This window comes from Erpetoichthys calabaricus, chromosome 1, assembly GCF_900747795.2.
Source record: "Erpetoichthys calabaricus chromosome 1, fErpCal1.3, whole genome shotgun sequence".
Lineage (NCBI taxonomy): Eukaryota > Metazoa > Chordata > Cladistia > Polypteriformes > Polypteridae > Erpetoichthys > Erpetoichthys calabaricus.
The window spans coordinates 331596423-331620486 of record NC_041394.2 but is presented as its reverse complement, the minus strand read 5'-3'; the positions used below and the strand labels follow the sequence as shown (position 1 = coordinate 331620486).

Here is a 24064-nt window from a genome sequence, read left to right as displayed (position 1 = left end):
GTACAGCAGGGACTAAACCTGGGCAAGACTCTGGTCAAGAGCAGTCCTTGTTTTTAATAACTTAAACATTTTAGTGATTGCTTTTGCAGAAGAAACTAAAGAATGGTGGATTAGTAGATACCCTACAGATGTGTTATGGTGTCACACATTGTGTAATTATATACAATATTTTTCATTCAAAGAAGGGACTTCAGCTATAAAATTCATATTATGAGAAAGACATAAGGGTCCGTCTGAGGGGATTTATCACTGTCCTCAACCAGATGCTGGTACAGAAACATTTGGAAAGATTAACAAAGATGTTTGACTATGTAGTGTCCATGCTATATGAAGTACAGTTAGGGAGGCCTAATTTGGGACAATGTGATCAGTGTATTTTGGTGTAATTCTAAATGTATTCTTCTCTGTTTTGTTGCAGAGTTAAAGAGAAGCCTGCATTTGGAGTAACCTATACAGAAATGGAAGAGAAATGTCTGGCTATTCAGGAGCTTCTACACATGGGATATAAACATGAATAAGTGACCTCAGAAGACACTAGTAATGACAAGTGATGTGTGAGGTGCTGATAGGCACAGCCACCCCAGTTTTTTGCTGTTTTGTGGTTGCCATTTGTTTTTTTTACTGTGTGATACATTTGATTTAGTGGTGGACAGAAAGATAGAGAAAAAGAGGAGCAGCCCTCAAAGACTACCAATATAATTGAACAGATAGTTAGTAAACAGTTGTATCAACCAATCAGAGTGAAGGAAACAAATTATGTTCAGTGTGATTGGCTGGTGTATTTCATATAAAGCAGATTGACGGAGCCGTGTCACACTGTACCTGTAACTGTCGTGTCTGGGACTCAACTCCTTCCTCCTGTCAAAGTCCAAATGTCCATGAACTTTCTTCTGTTGCTCATAGCTGGAAGTGTTGGTTATTCTTGGTAAGCAGTGTTTTTTTTTTGTGTCATATGCTGCCAAGGAAACTGTGAGATTACACACACCTCCTGCACAATACAGCAAGGAAAGGGGAGAGTAATAGATGCCATTGATGTCTCATTTTAGTGTATACAATGGAGTACATAAGAAATGTGAATATTAAGGAAGAAGACTCTGAATGTGAATCTGAGCAATGCCAGGCAAAGATCAATATAATTCAGGAAGAGGAGGATTGTAAATGGAGACCAACGGTCATTAAAGAAGAGTCTGAGTCAACATCTGATACTACTGACTTCAGAAAAAGTGACATTGTAATCCACATCAAGGCAGAAGAGGTTAAATTAGAGTCTGCCTCTCAGAATGTGTGTCCAGATGAAGGGCTAACTGGGAAAAGCTTAATGAAAAGTAGACCTCACATCCTCCAGAATCATTCTGCCCAGGTGAAGACGGAATCTTTGGATCCTGAGGTGAAAAAGACGGAGGAAGCATCATGTTCAACATATCCTGGAGGAGGTAAGAGCTGACATAAAAATATAAAGCTTTATGACTTTTTTGAATTCTGAACTAAAAAACTAAGAGCACTTAGTAACTTGGGTGTAATTTGTAAATTGAACAAGAAAAACAGCAAGTTATGTATTGCTTATTAGTTTCTCTAAAATGCCAAAAGTACCATGAACCCACAATTAACCAGTATTATGCCAAAAACACAAACGCTAACCATGGATGTACAGCAGTCCAATTGTAGGTGTTAAAAGCACCAACGGAGGTGGTCGCTAGTGGTATGTCACATATAATAAAACATCTTTAATCTTTCTCATAATCCTTCAACTTACACAATTCTGTGACTGATTATTGAATCACATATCAAAAATGAAATCAAGGCAGATACTCATTCCACCCACTCCTGTGCCATTTTAAACAGTCCGGACAACTTCCATTCTAATGGCAGTGCAAGTCAGTAATATTCTGTGCAGCACAAGGCTGTATTGATTTACAAATTGTTTTGAGCAGGGGTGAGCAATGTCAGTCCCGGAGGGCCGCAGTAGTAGCTGCAGGTTTTTGTTGCAGCCCAATTTCTTAATGAGAAGTCAATTCCTGCTGATGAAGCACTTAATGCTCAATTGACATTTTGTTGCTTCATGTTAGTGTTCTCGCTTGTTAAGGTTCCCCACCCATAATTGCTTATTTCAGTCTTTTAAACAGCAGCATTCAGTGCTTTTTAATGGCTCCTTATTAGCAATAAAATGTAAATGAAGAAGGAGCCAGAAGTTCTCCATTTAGCTTGTTTCCATTTATATCTGTGTGTGTTCATGATGCACTATTTGATTTAATAAAACACTTAATAGAAAAATGTGAGAAACTGAAAATGATCAGTTTTACACTTCAAATCATTTGGATGATATCTTTGGAAAGGAAAAAATCTGTGATATAATAACCAAACCCTGCAGACTAACAAGCCAAAAAAATTAAATAAGGTCTAAGATTGGCAAGGATTGGTGTCTAATTAAACAATTGGGTTGGAAAGAAAACCTGCAGCCACTGTGGCCCTCCAGGACTGACATTGCCCAGCTCTGGTTTTGAGCCAACAGTAATCCCTCGCTATATCGCGCTTTGACTTTCGCAGCTTCACTCTATCGCGGATTTTATATGTAAGCATATCTAAATATATAACGCGGATTTTTCGCTGCTTCGCGGGTTTCTGCGGACAATGGGTCTTTTTACTTCTGGTACTTGCTTCCTCAGTTGGTTTGCCCAGTTGATTTCATACAAGGGATGCTATTGGCGGATCGCTGAGAAGCTACCCAATCAGAGCACGCAGTTAAGTTCCTGTGTGCTGCTGATTGGCTCAGCGACGGAGTGCTGCATTAACCAGGAAGTCTCATCTCACTCATTCAGCATTAACGTGCTCCTGCTACTGCTTCAGGGGCCGTGTCCAAGCGCCAACAGAAGATGCAAATGATTGCAGAAAAGGTAAAAGTTTTGGATATGTTGAAGGAAGGGAACAGCTACACCGCTGCAGGACACCATTACAGCATCAATGAGTCCACGATTCTTTTTATTTAAAAAGGAGGAAAAGCATATAAGATATACGGCCGCAGTGTCCTTTAACCAGGGCGCAAAACGAGTTGCAAGTGGACGTGATAAGGCAGTAGTGTGGATGGAATCTGCTTAAGGGATTTGGATTGAAGAGTGCTGGAAGAAGAACAACAGCAGTGCTACACAGTCGCCTGAAGAGGCTCATTTAGAAGAGCTGTAACGCTATCCTTTGTTGTGCAGTAAAATTAAACTCATCGTTATCGGACAAGTTGTCGTGTCATTGTTGGTGAGTAACCATAATTATTGTACATAGTTTAGTGTCACTGTACACACATTTTACTGTATACAATTTTTCTTGTATTGTACGTATTTATTGCTGGTGGCCTGTCTGTCGTAATGGCTGTAACATATGTGATATCGGAGACGCTCGATATCTTTAAAATAATATTTAGGTTTTACTGTTTATAAACTGTGTTTACATACATAATTTCAACGAATCTTACCTAATATCTAAGAGAATACAAAGGGTTTATGCTGTATAATTGTGCGGGAAATGTTTATAATAGTGTGGGAGAGTTTATAAGGGCTTAAAATATATAAAAATAACCATATGAACATATGGTTTCTACTTTGAGGATTTTCACCTTTCGCGGGGGGTTCTGGAACGCAACCCCCGCGATGGAGGAGGGATTACTGTATTTTTTATTTTTTTATTATGTATTTTTTTTTTTTCAAAAGAAAATTATTGCTAGTTGTTTGCCTTAATTTATGACTAAACATTTATTTTCTTCTCGCACCTAAAACTAACCAATCAAGAAAAAATAATTAAGGTAAAATAAATGCTTACCTTTACAATTTTGTGAAAAGTGCCTATAAAACTATTCTGCCCCATCTGCAGTCGACTGGTATCCAGTCCAGGATTTGTTTCTGCTTTGTGCTAGACTGGCTCCAGGCTTCTGCAGCCATTAGCTGGGTAGAAAACACTGGGATGTCCACTTCTGGCTGAGATGAAACTGACCAATAGTGCTTGCCTTTGTTTGTCTGTGTCAGTAAAGTCTGTTTCATCTAGTTTTGCAACTAATAATCTAACAATTTTTTCTTTTTTTTTTCTTTTCTGTGGAATGGTCAACAAGAGGCTGTTCCTGTGTGTCCAGCTCCAGTTAAGTGACTGCTAGGTGTAAGGGAGGCATGCTGTGTATTTTAGATTCATATCTATCCTGTGCAGAGAGGGGTTTCTCCAGAGATTAGCACATGGCCCCTAACTATTTAGTTTGTATACTGAATTAACAAGATAAGGAATTTTGAGTGGAGAAGGACAAACAAACTGTAATTGCCTTTACTTCACTATTGGCTTGTAGGCTTATCTTGCTCAACTAGAAGCATTCTAACTCGCCTCTTTTAAGTCAGTGGATAACTGATGTTATATATTATCTAAAATTAGAAAAAAATCAAATTCTCACCTAGAGAATATGTGCAAAACTTTATCAAAACATGGCAGGATCTAATCAATAACATTTTAGAATAAGCAGTCAAAGCATTGAGGAAGCGGATTCTCTCACCTGTTTTTTTTTTTTTCTTTTTTTAATTCATTTACTTATTTATAAATTTTTAGTATTATTATTACTCTGCTGACCTAGCACTGTTTCTCATGAGTGGGAGTCAATTTGTTTCGAACCTAGTTTTGTTAAACTTGACTTGCTTGTATGGAATGTTATTTGATTTTATTAAAATTCATAATCCATCCATCTATCATCCAACCCGCTATATCCTAACTACAGGGTCACGAGGGTCTGCTGGAGCCAATCCCAGCCAACACCAACAATTCCAATGCAAGGCAGGAAACAAACCCCGGGCTGGGTGCCAGCCCACCTCAGGGCGCGCACCCCCAACCCCATACCCACACACACACACACACACACACACTAGTCCTTAATTTAGAATCGCCAATGCACCTAATCTGCATGTCTTTGGACTGTGGGAGGAAACCCACACAGACACAGGGAGAACATGCAAACTCCACGCTGGGAGGACCCGGGAAGTGAACCTGGGTTCTCTAACTGCAGGGCAGCAGCACTACCCACTGCACCTCCATGCCGCCTTAAAATTAATAATGTTAAATAAGTAAATAATACAAAATACACTGTCATGCTAATAATGCTGGAATTATTTATACAGTTGTCCCTCAGTATCCATGGGTGAGTGGTTACAGGACACCCCATGGGTATCAAAATCTGCAGGTCCTCAGGTACCTTGTATAAAATGATGTAGTATTTGCATACAACATACACACACCGTCCTGTTTAATTTAAATCATTTCAGTATTCTTTATTGTACTTAACACAATGTAAATGCTGTGTAAGTAGTTGTCATACAACAACGGCAAATCGGAAAAAGTTGGGGTCGGTATGGGAAATGCAAAAAAATAAATAAAAATGCAGTAACTGTTAAATTTCCTTTGACTTACTTCATTGCAGACAGTATGAGCCCAAGATATTTCATGTTTTGTCAGGTCAGCTTCATTTCATTTGTTAATATACATCCATTCTTGCATTTCGGGCCTACAACACTTTCTAAAAACAGTTGGGATGGTAAAACATTCACCAATATGTAATGTCGCCATTCCTTCTTACAACACTTAAAAGACATTTTGGCACTGAGGATATCAAGCAATGAAATGTTTCAGGTGTTATTTTGGCCCATCCTTCCTGCAAGCATGTCTTAGAGTGTGCAACGAAATGGGGTCGTTGTTGCATTTTTCACACACATTCTCTACTGGGGACAGGTTATGACTGCAGGCAGGCCAGTCCAGTACCCACCCCCTCTTCTTCTGCGCCCATGTCTTTGTAATGTGTACAGAATGTGGGTTTGCATCGTCTTGTTGAAAAATACATGGATATCCCTGGAAAAGATGTCGACTTGAAGGCAGCACATGTTGCTCTAAAATCTCGATGTGCTGTTCTGCATTAATGCTGCCATCACAGAAGTAGAAATAATCTTTGCCAAGGGCACTGACACAACCCCATACCATGACTTGTTGCTGATAACAGTCTTGATGGTCCTTTTCGTCTTTGGTCTGGAGCACACAAAAAAGATTTGCAATTTTGATTTGACTGATCACAATGCACATCTCCACTGTGTGATGGTCCATTTCATATGTCTCTGAGCTCAGAGAAGTAGACGCCGCTTCTCAACATGGATAAAGTAAAAGTTAATGTAAAATTTGACATGGCATTTGTCAATGTAACTCCACATTGTAGTGCTTGACAAAGGTTTGCCAAAGTAATCCTTTCAAATCCCATGAAGTTATATCAGCTGTTGATGAGTGACGGTTCTTGATGCAGTGCTGTCTAAGGGTTCGGAGATCACAGGGGTTTAGATTAGGCTTATGCCTTCACCCATCACACACTTTAACTCCTCCAGATTCTTAGAATTGTTTCATGATGTGCGCCGTAGAGGGAGAAATATTCAAATCCCTTCCAGTCTTTCTTTGAGGAACATTGTTTTGAAACATTTCAATCATTTTCTCATGCATTTGTTGACAAACTGGAGATCCACTGCCCATCTTTGCTCCTCAAAGACCTGGTCTTTCATGGTTACTACTTTTGTACCCAATCATGATTACAATCGCCTGTTTGAAATCACATCATTGTTTGACCTCATTACTGGCCCTAATTTGCCTCATCCCAAAATTTTTTTTAGAATGTGTTGCAGGTCTGAAATGCAGGAATGGAGGTATATTAACAAATTAAATGAAGCTGACCAGACAAAACATGAAATCTCTTGGGCTCATACTGTCTGCAATGAAATAAAAGTCAAAGGAAATTTAAGAATTACTGTGTGGTTTATTTTTTTTTTTTTTGCATTTTCCATACCATCTCAGCTTCTTCTGATTTGGGGGTTTGTATATTATTTAGGGGAAAAATGACAAGGAAAAAAATCTGTACATGTTCAGTACAGTCTGAATGGCAGCCTTTCTCTTATATGAGTTTCTTGAAGTCTTCTGGGAATACTGAGGCTTCTTCAGCTAATTCCATTTCTCCCGTGATCTTTAAATTCTATATATATTCTATATATAATATATATGAAATTCTATATATAAATAAATTCATTCTCACCTTTTGCTAATTGTCTTGGGGGATAACTATGTAAAATGTTCACATTTACCGTATATACTCGTGTATAAGTCTGGTCTTGAAACCCAAAAAAAGTGATCATAAAATCAGACTTGTACACCCATTTAAAGACACCACACTTAATTTTTATTTATTTATTTATTTATTTTTTACATCTTTTTGCTTCCTCCAATCTCGCACCAGTTTCTCAGACGCATCAAATTTTGTTGCAGCAGCGCAGTTACCAATTTCTTTCGCTACTTCAACAATGTTTAATTTAAAACCAGCTTCATATTTTCTTCTGATCGAACGCTCCATCGTAGATAAGGGATGCTCTTATGATAAAGGTGTATGAGGGTGTGAGATACAAAAAACACACAAACAGTGCAAACGTCATTTCAGAATAGCTCGGGTATTACCTTATGGTCATGTAGGTACAATGCATAGAAAATAAAGGCCGTGTGCTCTGTGGTTACTCTCTCAGGTGGGTGTTAGCATATCATAATCTCTTGAACCAATAGCGTGAGTTTTCCGCAATCGACTTATACAACCGACATTATAAAGTACCAGAAATTATACAGTAAAATCAAGCCCCGACTTATATGCGGGAGAACTTTATCCATGAGTATATACGGTAAGTGCTCGTACTCTGTATGTTACACTGATGTATTAACTTGAAGAGTGAGGAAATGCAGAGCAGTAGCTTCAAACATTGCAACACAATTTGTCTGGCTTCCCAATTAGAAATTTAAGCTTTGCAATTTAAGAGTGTTGTTGGGGTATTTTGCCATTTTTAAGTGCAACGATTCATCAGGTTGGTTTGTTAGTGAGTGATGAGTCCCTTTTGGAGTTCCTAGCATTGCATCCAGGGTCTGAAAGTAGACAGAGCGGAATGGATAAACAGGATGAGAGCTGGTACACTAGAAAACACTGCCAGTGTTCATCTAAGGGTGGCAATAATCAAAAGTGAACTTCAACCAGTGATGCAAAGAATTTCAGAGAGCAGGCAGATGGGGCATCCCCATTTAAAATAAATAGGCATGCATGTAAATATAAACAATTTGGTTGTTTTTTTTTTTCCCCTTTCAAAGTATGTAAATGTGAATTATACATTACAGTGGAGTACGTTTTTGGGGGACCTCTTAAATTTAAACTGATGCTGTCGGTCCAGGGGTGTTTCTAGAATTTGAAGGTTTCAGGATCATAGCCCAAGTGATTGTTGCCTGTGGTCTTGCATATATATAAAATTGGGGTCAGGGTCTATATGATGGAGACAAGGATCAGGGGCTTACCACTATTGTCATGTATGTAATCCAGAAAATATCAGGGGCTAAAGACTCAGTAGCACTTAGTTAATATTTCAGACATTTTTTAATGTCTAAACTTACTCTCTCTGATGCTTGCAATAGTTTATGAAATTTTGAGTAGATAAAGTTACAGTATAATAAGGTATATAAACTATTTCTGCTATTTTAACTTTAAAAATAATAGCTTAAGAACAACTATCCAATTCCTTTTATTTCTGTACTGTGTAAACAGGTTGCATGATTAACTATAAGTACAGTACCAAGTTGGCTTTACACATTTGAAAAGGTGATTAGTGGAATCAGCAATCGACAATTCTAATGAACGTTACAAATACTATTTAATGCCATATAGATTGGCCAATGCCCCAGCTGTATTTCAGTCATTCATGACATATTTTGTGATGATTTGGGAAATTTACATGTTGATATACAATAATGATATCCTTTTTTTTTTTTTTTTTTTTTTTTTTCTTTCTTTTCTTCTCAAAAGACCTTCAGACTCATGTGTAGCATGTCTGCGAGGCATTACAACAACTACGGGACAATCAGTTGTTTGTCAAATTAGAAAGTGCAAATTTCATGGGCATATGAAATTAGTCACACTGGTCTAAATGGAGATCCTAACATAGCGGAAATCTTGAATTGGAAGACACCGGAGAGTGTGAAACAGGTTTGATGACTATTAGAGATGATTAATTAACATTTCAGTACAATATTTTCTCCCATCACATTACAAACAAAAAACAAATCCTAGGAGCAGTTTTTGTGGTCTGCTGAAGCCGAATAAGTATTTGATACATTAAGTTGCTCTTTACTGAGACTTCTGGATCCATCTTTGCAGTTTATTCTTGATGTAGGCATGTCCAGTATTGGTGGAGGTGCAATCCTCTTTTAAGAATTCCCTGATACCAAGAAAGTTCATTCCTGCATTTATTTTTCAAAAAACTTAACCCCAGCAGAACAGAATTGTGATGCTGGTAATCATATTTGTTGACATTTAAACTTGAAGAATGGATGCAGAAAACATTTTGGGAGTTCCAATTGTGAATTTTCCAGATAATCTAGTAGGTTATATAATACCAGCTCAAATAAAAGACTGTGACAAAGTGTCTTAGGGTAAAGTTGATGTCCCTCTTGACTTACATATGCGAATTGGCTCACCGCATTCAACCCACAATGTTCCCCGCTGGTGTTGGCATTTCTTTTTTATTTGTATTTATTTTAAAATGAATATGATATTGCACACTGACTATCACCTCTGACTTCTTTTAAAAGAAAATGTATATTTTGTATTTCTGCAGATTTGCAAGAACATGTTACCCTCTCTCTTCATTGTAGACCACATCAAAATGAAAACCTAGAAAAAGTGACATCGAGAAGTATAGATGTGAACAACACTCAACAACAGGTTCATAACTCAAATTCTGCACCTTTGTATGTTGGCCAAGTGCAGAGGAAAACTACACAAAAATCTGAATCTAAACATCACAAAGAAAAGCCAACCTGTTCTGAATGTGGAAAAGAATTCTCTAGTCATGGCAATCTTTATTCACATAAAAAAATTCACAGTGGTGAGAAACCATATTGCTGTCCTGACTGTGGAAAGCGATTCACTAAAAATAGCAATCTGCAGACCCACTCAAGAATTCACAGTGGAGAGAAGCCATACGGCTGCTCTGAATGCGGCAAACAATTTTCTCTACAATGCAGCCTTCAGATACATGCAAAACGTCACACAGGAGAGAAGCCATACTGCTGTTCTGAATGTGGGAAACAATTTACCACAAGTATTGCTCATCTGATCCACACAAGAATACACACTGGAGAGAAACCATATTGCTGTTCTGTTTGTGGTAAACGATTCTCTACTAGTAGCACTCTTCTAACCCATACAAGAATTCACACGGGAGAGAAGCCATATTCCTGCTCTGAGTGTGGAAAAGGATTTGTTACAAGTAGCCACCTTCGGCTCCACAGAAGAATTCATACAGGAGAGAAACCATTTTGCTGCTCTGACTGTGGCAAACAATTTTCAAGAAGAGGCAATCTTCTCACTCATAAAAGAATTCACACTGGAGAGAAGCCATATTCTTGTGCTGACTGTGGCAAACAATTTTTACAAAGAGCCGGTCTTCAGTCCCACACTAGAATTCACACGGGAGAGAAACCATACTGTTGTTCTGAATGTGGCAAACAATTTTCTGTAAAACATAGCCTTCAGTTACACATAAGAATTCACACTGGGGAGAGGCCATATAGCTGTTCTGAATGTGGTAAACAATTCACTACCAGTCGACATTATCAGATCCATGCAAGAATTCACACTGGTGAGAAACCATATTGCTGTTCTGACTGTGGCAAACAGTTCTCACGAAGAGGCAATCTTAAGAAACACAGAAGAATTCACACTGGAGAGAAACCATATTGCTGTTCTGATTGTGGGAAACTCTTCTCTACAAGTACTACACTTATGACCCATACAAGAATTCACACTGGAGAGAAACCGTATACCTGTTCTGAATGTGGCAAACAATTCTCACGGAAAAGTAATCTGCAGTCCCACACAAGAATTCATGGGAACAATGTAAGTGCTACACTGAGTCCTCACTGCAAGAGCTACAGCAGTACAACAGAACTGTCATGACTGTGTGGTTCTAATAGTACGCAAACTAAGAAAGTTGGGAGAAATTGCCTCTTTGAGAAGTCATTTTGCTGCTGTGAATGAGGCAAGTAATTCTCTAAAAGGCTTCAGTTACAAAGTTTTCACATTAGAGAGAAGAAAAACAATCAGACAAAGCATGTATACTGGATATTTTCAGGCCCAAATGAGTATTCAGTGCTGCAAATGTGAAGGTAAAAAATAAAATATCTGGAGATGAAATCGCTGAAATTGTGACCGTGGTGCTGGGATCACCAGAACTCAAAAAATAAATAGTCAAGCCCATCCCAATGCCCTAACAATTTCTATCACCCTCTTTGAAGTACAAAAGGAGTTATTGCTGGGGACAATGCAGGTAGTACACTGAGCCATTACTGCAAATGTACTATAATAATATTAACAGAGTAGGCCATCCCAACTATAGTGTGGAATTCACTCCTGTTTTATCAGATAGCACATCGAACCTGTTAGGAAACAGCGAGAGAAGCCACATTGCTTTTCTGAATGTGACAAACAGTTTTTCACCAGTAGCAGAGATGGTGAAGATTTCATACAGATGAGAAACAATTTAGAAGTAATTGGCCAAATATGGCTGAATACAGGTGAAAAATAATTATGATTGAAAAATGAATTGGATTCAAAACAAAGCATAATATTGGTTAATGATTGTGGCAAAAAAGAGCAGTGATGTGCAGAGTTAAGAAAGCAAGGAATCAAAGTGCAGATAAATAAGTGACAGTGATACTACAAACATTTGTGCATATATGTTATGTCCAGAAATGATAAAAAGAAAAACAAAGCGTACACTTAGAAATGCAGGAACCATGCCATCAGTATAGAACAAAGTGATCCAGGAAGTGAAGGACAACCTTCTGGACTTCCTCAAGACAGAGAAGCAGAGAGGACACCACAGTTGATACCTCAGAGCTGAGCTTTTTCATTTTAAGCAAAAGAAGATTAAGAGGTGACGTGATTGAAGTTGTTTAAAATTATGAAGGGAATTAGTCCAGTGAATCAAGACTGTTTATTTTAAAATGAGTTCATCAAGAACACGGGGACACAGTTGGAAACTTAAGGATAAATTTCTCACAAACATTAGGACGTTTTTCTTTATGCAGAGAACCACAGACACTTGTAATAAGCTACCAAGTATTGTGGTAGACAGTAGGACTTTAGGAACTTTCAAAACTCGACTTGATGTTATTTTAGAAGAATTAGGTGGATAGGTCTACTGAGCTTTGTGGGACTGAATGGCCTGTTCTCATCTAGACTTTTGAAATGTTCCAATCTCAAAGCAGCACAGAGTACAACCTTCTTGTATGTTGGTAGAAATGAGCCATGCTGGGTAAGTGCTCAAACAAGCTACAGTGAGCTAAAAGCTGTCAGGCAAGGCACACTGATGGCTGTTCAAATAAGTGCTCAAACAAGCTACAGTTTTACCTTGTCTTGAAATTTTTATTTTGATAATTTGCAACTTTTAACTAATAATACTGGAAACTGTTAGGCAATGATTTAAACTTTGAGTCTTTATTGATCTGAACTTTGTATCTTGCTATACATATAAAATTATATATATGTTCTTAGCCTGTGGGAGATCAAGATTAGCATGGACATCAACCTTTGGGGTTAGGGGGAGGGATTAGGGCAAAACAAATTTACAATATGAACATGACGAGTAATTAAGATGATCAATCATGTATAATGGTTAGGCCCATGTGGATAGAGTTCTTTAAGTATGGGATGTATGCTGGACAAAAGAAAGGAGACCTTCAGCTCCTGCACTTTGACAAGATGTCTTCATCTCCCATGAAATTTGGAAAGATGCAAGACCTGTGTGAAAACGTTTAAGCAGCTATGCATACCAACTTAAAGAAACCCATCCCCTTAAAGAAAATTATCTTCATGAAGACTCTTTTAAAATACATTTTGCTTCTGTTGATTTTTTACTGTGTTATTAATTTTGCTTTATTACATCCATCCATTCCATCCATTTTCCAACCCGTTGAATCCGAACACAGGGTCACGGGGGGTCTGCTGGAGCCAATCCCAGCCAACACAGGGCACAAGGCAGGAACCAATCCCGGGCAGGGTGCCACCCCACCGCAGGACACACACAAACACACACCAGGGCCAATTTAGAATCGCCAATCCACCTAACCGCATGTCTTTGGACTGTGGGAGGAAACCGGAGCGCCAGGAGGAAACCCATGCAGACACAGGGAGAACATGCAAACTCCACACAGGGAGGACCTGGGAAGTGAACCCAGGTCTCCCAACTGTGAGGCAGCAGCGCTACCCACTGCGCCACCGTGCCGCCCTGCTTTATTACAATAGCAAGTTTATATTGTTGTGATGGGTCAAGGTATGGTGATAAAAGCACCTACAGTAATAGTAGGGTTGTTGGAGGATGGCAGGCCCAAAAGGGACAGATGGCACTGACACATTCATTCCAGAAATTAAAGGTAATTTAAGGAGTCCATACCCATATTCCTGATATCACTAAAAAAAAAAAAAAAACACAAACCTGATACTGTATATCTTTTTCATCATCAAATAAATAGGTATATGTGTTAAATCTTCATGTAAAATGACTTTAAAAATTCAATTTAAGACTAATCATGTTACCTAAAAAAACATTTTGAGTTAAACATTAAAAAATACAGTGGTAATGCAAAAATATACAAAAAAGAGCATCTAAAATAATTAAATCTATTCCAAATGAAGAATTTTATCAAAGATGTAAAAGGGACTAAAATAAGGGCTAATAGTGTGACCCTAAGAAATAACTGAACCTCAAGGCCCAAACCAATAACTTCAAGATTAGGGCAATATTTTAAGATTTAGGATTAGGGCAGGGTTACAAAGGTTAGGTTTAGGGTGTGAGGAAGGGCAGGGCAGTCTAGAAAATGTGAAATTAAGTTAAGGGATGTGAAATGGGGCGGGCTAATCCAAAAGTACAACAGCCACTACTGTACTAGGTCCCTTGCCGATTCCAGATTCGAGTGTTTCAAATTTCCTGATACTTTGGTGAAGTCCATACCTGGATTTGCCAGAGCATCCAGGAGCCATATGATAAAATCATTAATTCCATATGCATGTTGTACGAACTGTGCAGGTAATTGTTGGGCTGCTGGGATCTGGGCAAACCATATGATTGCCTCTTGGAAAACCTTTTTAAGGCTTTGAATTAATAATAAGCCTTATAATAATAAGAATAATGGAATATTCTGGTTTACTATTTCATTCATAAATTAAATCCCATATCCCAATAATAATAAAAATTCTTTTGATTTGAGGTTGGGGTTCCAATTGTCTTAGCCACTGAATTAATTGAGAAATAATTAATACAGATATTAATTCAGTTTTGTCTCCTTGAAAGTATTGTAATGCCTTTAATCTAAATGCTATTTAGAGTGTCCTTGTGTTAGCAACGAATAAATCCCATGGTTGGAAATTGCATGTTCTTGTTTTGGAACCAAAGCCCATGAGAAAAGGATGAAGCTCTGGCAACTGCTCTGAGCAGTATAGTGCTCATCTACAGATGGCTGGAAGACCTCACTCCTTCCTGTCCCTATAGGAACAATGTCTCCCTCACTCCAATCACACGAACTTCAGGACTACAGGCTTTGCCAGAAGCTTTCTTTTGAAATTGTTATTGTGAGTGTCCAGCCGATATTAAAAGAAGCTAAGTGTATCCTTTCACTAGTGGTATTTTATTTCCCTTTCTTCATCTTAGAATTACCACAGTACCACTAGAAAAGGATATATTCTGTAGATAGACAGACCTTTGGTTTAGTAAATGCTGCAATCTCTTAACAAACCTACTGCAGTAGTATTCCCAGGGAGAGTATGCCCCCTGCTGGATGCACTGAAGAAGTCCAGAGATGTCGTCATTAGAGCTTTTATTCTTTATCCTGCCAAAGTCCACTTTAATACAGTACCTGCAGGTTCGCAGCTCTTCATCTCAGATCCCAAGCTTCCTGTGGAGGTGATCGATTCGTTCTTCTTGACTGGTACCTGGCCAGTCTGACCGTCTAGTGTACTCGCTGCTGTTAGTTATTAACCGTAATAGCACAGCTGACTTCTTTCACTAATAGACTTCTAAGGTTATTTCTTTATTTGAGGATGTGTGAATTTATACGAGTTGGTACTGGAAACTATGTGAATTTTATTGTATTCTGGTATGGCATTGCAAAGGGAGGAGGATGAGGTTTTTGGTTAAGATGGGTCCCGCACTTTCACTTTGAGCCTGCAGCTTTTGTTTTTAAATTGTGCATTTGAAATGGTTGGCGATCCTCTTTCCTGTATTTGCACTGCTCTGCATCTTCACACTGTTAGAATCTTGCTTGTCGATTTTTTGTTTTCTAGAGCAAGGCCCTTAACCTGCAATTGCTCTGTCCTGGGTATGACGTTAATCTGCATCCAGCCTTGCATGTATGCCCTCCAACCTGCAGGGAAACAGTTGGAGTTTGGTGGCAGAATTGGCACTCCAGCCACCATAAAAAACCTCCTACTGTTCCACTTCATCTGAACTTGTGTGGTGCTGAGGTGTCACCCGTTGCATGGCTGCACTCAGGGCCTAATCTGGATGCTGAGTTGGTTTGTCGTGTGGTGGGTGCGGCAATGCACTGTATCAGCGCCTGCTCCTAACCTCTCCCTCTCTCTCTCTGACCACATTCTCTTTTCTGTGGAATTCTAGCTAATCTTGATACTGCATCATGAAATGCAAGGTCACTGTCTACCTCGTGGAAGAGAGTGAGTGTTCATGATCTTCTGCAGTGCCATAAAGTAGATGTAGCTTTTCCTTTAAGGCACACATCTTATCTAAAGGTGCATAATACATCACATGCAAGTGTTATCTTGGGCCCAGGGAGAACATGCAAACTCCATGCAAGGAGCACCACATTGCTTGCACTTGATAACATACAACATGTCAACCCCCTCTGGTGCCATAACTAGGGAGCGGGACAACCTTCCATTGAAACTTTTGTATTCCTTATCGGTAATAACTGCCTTATAAAAGTGCACTTTTAGAAAGCATCAGATGTCCTGTTGTAGGCACTAGTGTGTGTGTCTGTGCAACTCTATGCTTCATATAATTCTCGGCAACCTTACCTGTGGAAAGTGAATTAACTGAAAAAAATTGCTTTTAAGTTCTCAAAAATGAAGCCACAAAAAAAGGCAGTTTTGAATTTCATGGATTTTTATTTTTAGAATTGCAAGGGACATTAAATATAGTATTTATTTTAATTTATAGAACCTCACATCTGTAGTAAACTGTTTTCTTTGGCATCATTTAGCAAGAATTGTGGAATTCATTGTAACAAACTTGTACTTTTAGTCCACATGGCATGCATACATGAATATGAACATTTAAATTCGTTCATAATCCGTGTAACCTGCCGGATTATAAACAGAATGTTATGTCACTAAAGAGGACGAAAGGAGAGTTGATAAGACAGGAGATCTGTCGTCTCAATCAACAGGTGGAAGCTGACGACGAAAATGACGATTTCATTCTCTTTCGTGTCTGTTGGTTCACTGAAAAGTTGGGTTTAATAAAAGCAGCAACAGGAGAAAAAGTTTTAACTGCTGTAGTAACATCCTTAGAACGCACTCAAATTCTAATGCCCCGAAGATCTACACATATGATTATATAGATCATCAGTCCGGGTGTCTGTACAAAGATATTCCCCTAAATAGGGTCAGTAAATACCTGCGGATGGGAATGTCAGTACCGGCTATTACTAAACTGTTTGAGGTATTGGTCAGGAAGATTGGAGGCAAGCATAACGCATTATTTAGACAGTCTAACGTACGACGATACTTTTTCAGCACGTCCTAAATCACTTCTCATCGTTTCGGGTTAATCAGTCCACGTTTACAGTTGTCAAGTTATCCTTTGTGGTCATAACACAGAAATGTTCAGAAGTGGAACGCCACTTGCCACAACCCTTGCCCCACTACTTGATGCTGATTGGTCATTTGGTTAAATTCCATTTTAGGCTGATTAATGCGTGGTCTCCTTGTAGCCACTATGCGAAATTCAATACTCTGTTGTTTTTAGTTACGACACACTCAATAGCCATGAACTAAAATACAATACGTATCTATTTTGCATTTTAAACTGACTCAAAAATTGCGATTTGGTTAATGTTTTATTTATAAAGCCCTTAAACCTTGTCAATATTAAACTCACCATGTATTTCACTGCAATGTGGTTAGTACTGTAGCCTGACGCTTGAGGGACTGTTGAGCCTAGCGGGGTGCCGGAGAACTGCAGTCAGCGAAATGATTGACGTTACAAGGACGAGAAGGGCTGGTACCCTGAACCAAGCCGTTGAAAACGGAGGCGGGGATTTCTGGATGCTTCGGGGTGACAACGAGATGGTGGTGAGGGATTCTGGGATGGAACCCGAGTTGCTCTCTCTTTCATGGCTTCCCTCCTGGCCCGAACAATGAGAAATCAATGGATCATTATAAATAGTTCTAGTTCAATAGCGTTCGTTTTGGTTTACATTTGTGTATTCTCCTCGGACAATTCCGAGTAAAATAATTTGCATTCACTTCTTTGCCCTGCAGTGTCTTCCTTCTCGACCCTTACGGTGAGGTCGCTACAATACAAGTACGTTGGATTGCATTTGATTTTGTCAGAATCATCTTACATACATTTTTTGACATACATATCTTCGAAAATAGTAATTTCTGCAAGATTAGCACTAGAGGCTTTAAGAGGACTTTGAAGTTTGTTTTCTTTTTACCCTCACGAAGGACTTTTGTCTTTCTAAAGTGATGACGGAAGTGATCACGTCACCCAGAGAGACGGAAAAGGCGGCGAGTGATTCTCGTTCCACTGTCAAATTCAGAGAAAAGTAAGATAGACGTGAAATAGAAACGGCACGGTAGCGACACGCTGAGACCCCTTTTGTAGTCACCGAGCGGCTCTTCCTCTTGCTTATTGAGCTGTGCTGGAGTCCAAACGGCTGGTCATGTGGGTTAACGGATCCTGCTACTCGCCTAAACTAGCATTGTCCCGCGTTCGCCTTAAAGTGCCCAGCTACGTAGCCGGCGTCCTGAGTATTCATTCCTCTGTCCTTGTGCTAGAGGCTGCTTTCAAAGCTGCATGTGCACGTTGATTTCTGCGCTTGTGTATCAATGGCGCTCCGGTGGCAGTCGCTTGTTTTTCTGTACCTCCGTAAAGAGAAACGTGTGCTGTTTTAAGACGCATCGCTTTACATCCAGCAGCAGATTCAGCGTTTTTGTTTTGTTATGTAGGCGCCGTACAAGTAAAGACCGAGTGTGTCTGCGGGATTAAAGTGTCTCTCGGTATGCCCACCTTGATGACGCTGATCAGTTCTGTTTTAAAGCGTCCACTCATTCCACTCGTGTTAGTTTTGTATAGCGCTCTTCATTGACGACAGGCTCAGAGAGGTATGACAAGTTGAGTGCTAAAATAAAATTACGAACTTTACAAATAACCACATAATACTCACAAGGATAGAATCATTTAAACATGGAGTAAAATTTAAAAAAATAACTAATGTTAACTGATCCTAATAATATTTGTCCATTTAATATCCTCATTTAGATATGGCCAGTTGACAACATAAGAGAGGAAAACAAACTCCAGTGTGTAGCGTCCGCCTGGTCTGTTCACGGCCACAACCCTGGAGACCCCTGGCCGCCCTCGCCCTGCTGGGTATTCTTCAGTTTTCAGTCTTGTGAAGAAGTAAGTACACCCCATGACATGTGTTTTTTTTTCTTGATTTTCATTGAAACGGTACCTTTAGGTAATTAAAAAAAATAATAAAAATTGGTTGTGCAATAATTTATTTAATGAAAAATGAACAGGTATGCCATTTCCATCCGTGAACAAAGTAAATACATCCTTGGCTCTAATAGCTGGTACTGCCACCCTTTTTTATCAGAAACCGTAGGCATTTGAACTAGTTGCCTAGCAGTCTCTGATTTCAATTGAGAGAAAAAGTTTACAAATATTAAAGATTACAATATGTAAGCTTTCGCCATCCTGCCTGAAGAAGGGACCCGAGTTGCCTTGAAAGCTTGCATATTGTAATCTGTCCAGTTAGCCAATAAAAGGGGTCATTTGATTTGACTTCTTATTTCATCCATAATGGCTAACATGGTACAACATCCCACCACTCCTCCATGTGGAAGTCGTTCAGCCGTGTGATATTCGAGGAATGACGTGTTTGCAAAGCCTGTTTCAGATCCTCCCCAACAGTGTTTCCATGGGATTCAGATTTGAGTTTTGACTTGTCCATTCCAGAATCCTCCATTTTGTTCTTTTCAGCCATTCCTTGTGGATTTAGTGGTACGTATGGAGTCACTGTCATGTTGCAAGGTCCATTTTTGGTTGAGCTTCAATCTTCTGACATATGGTCTCCCATTATCCTTAAGCACCCTCTGATATAGTGAAGAATTCATGGTGATTCTACGATGATGAGCTGACAAGGCCCTGATGCTGCAAAGCAGCTCCAAACAAAAAATATTCCCACCACCATGCTTTATAGTTGCTGTTGGGCACTTCAGGTCAAATACTGTCTTTATTTTTCACAAAATACGTCTTCTGGTGCTGCATCTTCGCCTCGTGTCCAGAGCATGTTGATCCAGAAGTCCTGTATAGGTGTTCATGGGCAAACTTTAATCTTGCTCTGGAGATCAAAGAGTTTCTCCTGGCGTACCTCCCATGCAGAGCTAAGTTGTGTAATGGCAGACTTCTGTGCTTTGATATCAACAGTGGCTAAAGCTACCTGTTAGGTCTCATGATAAAAGCTCTGGGATTCTTGGAGGCATCCTGCTGTTGGGCTGAACTTGTTGGGGTTGCCTGGCCTGGACAAGTTGCTGGTTGTTTGAAGTCTTCTCCACTTGTAGGTGATTTTGCAGACAGTGAAATGGTTGATTTCAAATAGTTTGAAAGTCTTTTTAAAATTCTTTCCCAGACATTTTTTTGTGAAGGCTTCCCGGGAGCTCTGTTAATCAAGGCCTGTTGATGACACACATTTCAGGAACAAAGAGCAAACCAAACTAAATATCTGAAGTGTAAATCAGTCAGGTTCAGACAACATCCTCATTAATGATGTTCTAATCATTTGTACCTTATTCTAATTTTAATTACTTGAAGTACTGATAAATATAGTGAGCGGATTTACTTTTCCCACATGCAAAATTTGCATTTATGTTTATTTAAATTATACAAATAGATTAAAAAATGTAAGTGTGACATGATATGTTATATTACCTTTATCTATAGATACTGTTTAATTGAAGATCACATCTTGACATTTCCACATATTTTTTAAAAAGAAAAAACATTTGTTGGTGGCGGAACAGTGGTGCAGTGATAGTGCTGCTGCCTCGCAGTAAGGAGACTGAGGTTTGTGTCTCAGGCCCTCCCTCTGTGTAGCTTGCATGTTCTCTCGGTGTCTGCATGGGTTTCCACCCGCTGTCCAAAGACCTGCAGGTTAAGTGAACTGGAAATGCCTAATTTCTCCCTAGTGTGTGTTTGTGTGTGTGTGTGTTTTCACCCTGTGATGGACTGGCGCCCTGTCTTGGTCTGTTTACCATATACAGTGCATCCGGAAAGTATTCACAGCGCATCACTTTTTCCACATTTTGTTATGTTACAGCCTTATTCCAAAATGGATTAAATTCTACCAGGAAATTTTTGAGCACTTCATGCTTCCCTCTGCTGACAAGCTTTATGAATATGCTGATTTCATTTTCCAGCAGGACTTGACACCTGCCCACACTGCCAAAAGTACCAATACCTGGTTTAATGACCATGGCATCACTGTGCTCGACTGGCCAGCAAACTCACATGACCTAAACCCCATAGAGAATCTATCAAGAGGAAGATGAGAGACACCAGAGCCAATGATGCAGACGAGCTGAAGGCCGCGATCAAAGCATCCTGGGCTTTCATAACACCTCAGCAGTGCCACAGGGCGATTGCCTCCATGCCACGCCACATTAATGCAGTAATTCATGCAAAAGGAGCCCCGACCAAGCATTGAGTGCGTATGTGGACAGACTTTTCAGTAGGACAACATTTCTGTATTAAAAATCATTTTTTTATTGGTCTTATGTAATATTCTAATTTTCTGAGATACTAGATATTGAGTTTTCATTACCTGTAGGGGGTGGCACGGTGGCGCAGTGGGTAGCGCTGCTGCCTCGCAGTTGGAAGACCTGGGGACCCGGGTTCGCTTCCCGGGTCCTCCCTGCGTGGAGTTTGCATGTTCTCCCCGTGTCTGTGTGGGTTTCCTCCGGGCGCTCCGGTTTCCTCCCACAGTCCAAAGACATGCTGGTTAGGTGGATTGGCGATTCTAAATTGGGCTTGGTGTGTGGGTGTGTTTGTGTGTGTCCTGCGGTGGGTTGGCACCCTGCCCAGGATTGGTTCCTGCCTTGTGCCCTGTGTTGGCTGGGATTGGCTCCAGCAGACCCCCGTGACCCTGTGTTCGGATTCAGCGGGTTGGAAAATGGATGGATGGATGGATGGATTACCTGTAGGCCATAATCAGCAAAATGAAAAGAAATAAACGCTTGAAATATATCACTCTGTATATAATGAATCTACATCATTTATGAGTTTCACTTTTTGAATTGAATTACTGAAATAAATTAACTTTTCAATGATATTCTAATTTATTGAGATGCACCTGTAAATGTACTGTGCAGTGTATAGCCCGTTCAAAAAAATCTAAAAGTGCTGCCACCATTCCTTTTGTTGGTATTAACTGTTTTGCAGAGAATGATTAAGCTGGACTTGTATTGATTGGGACACGTCTAGCTCTGGAGTGGAGGAATCCACAAGGCCTGTAAAATGATCTGCGCAACCATTTGGTTGAGCTTATTTTAGGTCCCAAGATCTAAATGAAGCATGAGCTGTATTTAACTGTCCCCGCTTGGATCATTTCCTCCACTTAGTTTAAGTGTGTCCTGCACAAAACAGTCATTAGATGGCACTGTGACTTCAAGAAAAGATCCTTTTCAGGCAGCATCTGAACAGACACTTCAAAATCACTGCTGACGTGTGTGATTATTTTCAGAACATTTTCAAAGGAGAGTTTATTTTTTCTGAATTGCTTGGCATCAGAGGGTTTACTGAACACAATTATTCAACTAACTAGCAAGAAATAAGTGTAATGAGCTTGTAAGCATTTATGAAAACATTCTTTTACCAAATGGGTGAGATGTCACTTAATAATAAAAATATACGCTAACAGTAATTTTTCTAATGGGAAGCACAGTAGTGGAGTGGTAGCACCGCAGTCTCACAGTAAAGAAACCAGGGTTTGTATCCCGGGTCCTCCCTGCGTGGAATCAACATGTTCTTCCTGTGTCTGTGTGGGTTTCCTCCCACATCCAAAGACCTGTAGGTTCAGTGAATTGACAATCCTAAATTGGCCCAAGTGTGTGTGTGTGTGTGTGTGTGTTTGTGTTTGCCCTGGGATGGACTGGCGCCCTGTCCAGGGTTTGTTCCCGCCTTGCACCCTATGCTAGCTGAGATAGGCTCCAGAAGACCCCTGCAACCCTGTTCAGGACTTAACGGGTTAGACAATGACTGACTGACTGACTGACTAATCTCTCTATTATAAAAGGAAATCTTGAGATGAGACGAGACTAGTGCCAAGAGATTTTTTCCAAGTCTCACCCTCCTCTTAATTATTTCAGGTTAACGGTCCATTCCCACGGTCCTCTCACCTCTCATTCGTGTGAATGCTTTTGTCAGATACAGTTCTTGCGCTCTCAGCTCAGAGAACCACCCTCTACAAAGAGGAAGGGTGCGAGGAAGCAGGAGGATATCGAGACGTGTGATGTGCCAGATGCAAGCTTTGAATCCCCAGATGCTTCCTGTGCAGTGGCAGATAAGTCACCAAGCCGTCCCTTTAGGAGAATCTGGAAGCTGGAGGATATCGAGATGTGTGATGTGCCAGATGCAAGCTTTGAACCTCCAGTTGCTGTAAAGACACCCTACCAGTACTTCAAAATGCTTTTCACTGACCAGATGATTGAACACATTGCTCACCACACCAGTCTGTATTCTGCCCAGGAACTTGGCTATCCTACTGATTTATAAGTGTGTTTAGATTCCCGGCCACAGAGGATTACTGGCACCGCACTTCACGCTACACCTTGATAGCGGATACCATGCCACTGAAAAGATTCAAAATGCTTTGCCAGTTCGTTCATTTCAATGATAATCAGCAGTGCCATGACAGCTCCGACAAATTCTACAAGATCTGTCCTCTGTTTGAGATACTTCGTAAGCAGTGTCTCTTGATTCCTGCCACCTGCAAGCAGTGTGTGGGTGAAGTAATGGTTGCGTATAAAGGAACAAAGGCAGGTACTCTAAGGAAGTATGTTGCAAATAAACCAGACAAATGGGGCTTCAAATTGTTCTGCTGGGCTAGTTCCTCTGGCATTGTTCATGATCTGCTGCTCTATCAAGGGTTGTCCACTCTTCTCAACGTTGACCTAAGTGCAGACGAGCAAAAGCTACTACTGGGAGCCAAACTGATGACAACCTTGTGCAAAACCATAGCATATCCACGCATTTCAGTCGTGTTCTGTGATACCTGCTTCACCAGTTTCAACTTGTTCCAGACCCTGTCCACAAATCTGGGCATCAAGTGCACTAGCACTGTTCGACCAAACCGCACTAGAAGAGCTCCTTTGATGACAGATGAGGAACTGATGAAGTAAGGACATGGAGTTTATTATTATAAACTTTGGACGGAATGATTGCAGTGAAATAGTCTGACGACAGGTGTGTCATGTTCTTGAGTAACGCCCATGGACTGGAGCCATTTTCATCTGTGAGACGATGGAGCAGGGAAACCAAAGAAAAGGTTACGGTTCCATGCCCCTCACTCATTACAGCCTACAATGAACACATGGGAGGTATTGATCTTTCTGACATGCTGATACATTTATACAAAACCCCAGCAAAGTCAAAATGATGGTATTTTCCCTTGTTTGGGTACATCCTTGACCTGTCCATCT

At 40.0% G+C, this 24064-nt stretch overlaps 1 protein-coding gene across 1 annotated transcript in view; it reads left to right on the top strand.

The window, feature by feature from the left end:
- The first annotated feature begins 399 nt into the window (after window positions 1-399).
- The window catches only part of LOC127525811 (zinc finger protein 345-like), a 59042-nt gene continuing 35377 nt past the window's right edge, over window positions 400-24064 (top strand). Inside the window, exons 1-2 of the mRNA XM_051927855.1 lie at window positions 400-1433; window positions 9678-10932. Coding sequence (XP_051783815.1) covers window positions 1055-1433; window positions 9678-10932 — 1634 coding nt within the window. The 5' untranslated portion in view covers window positions 400-1054. The remainder of the gene's footprint in view (window positions 1434-9677; window positions 10933-24064) is intronic.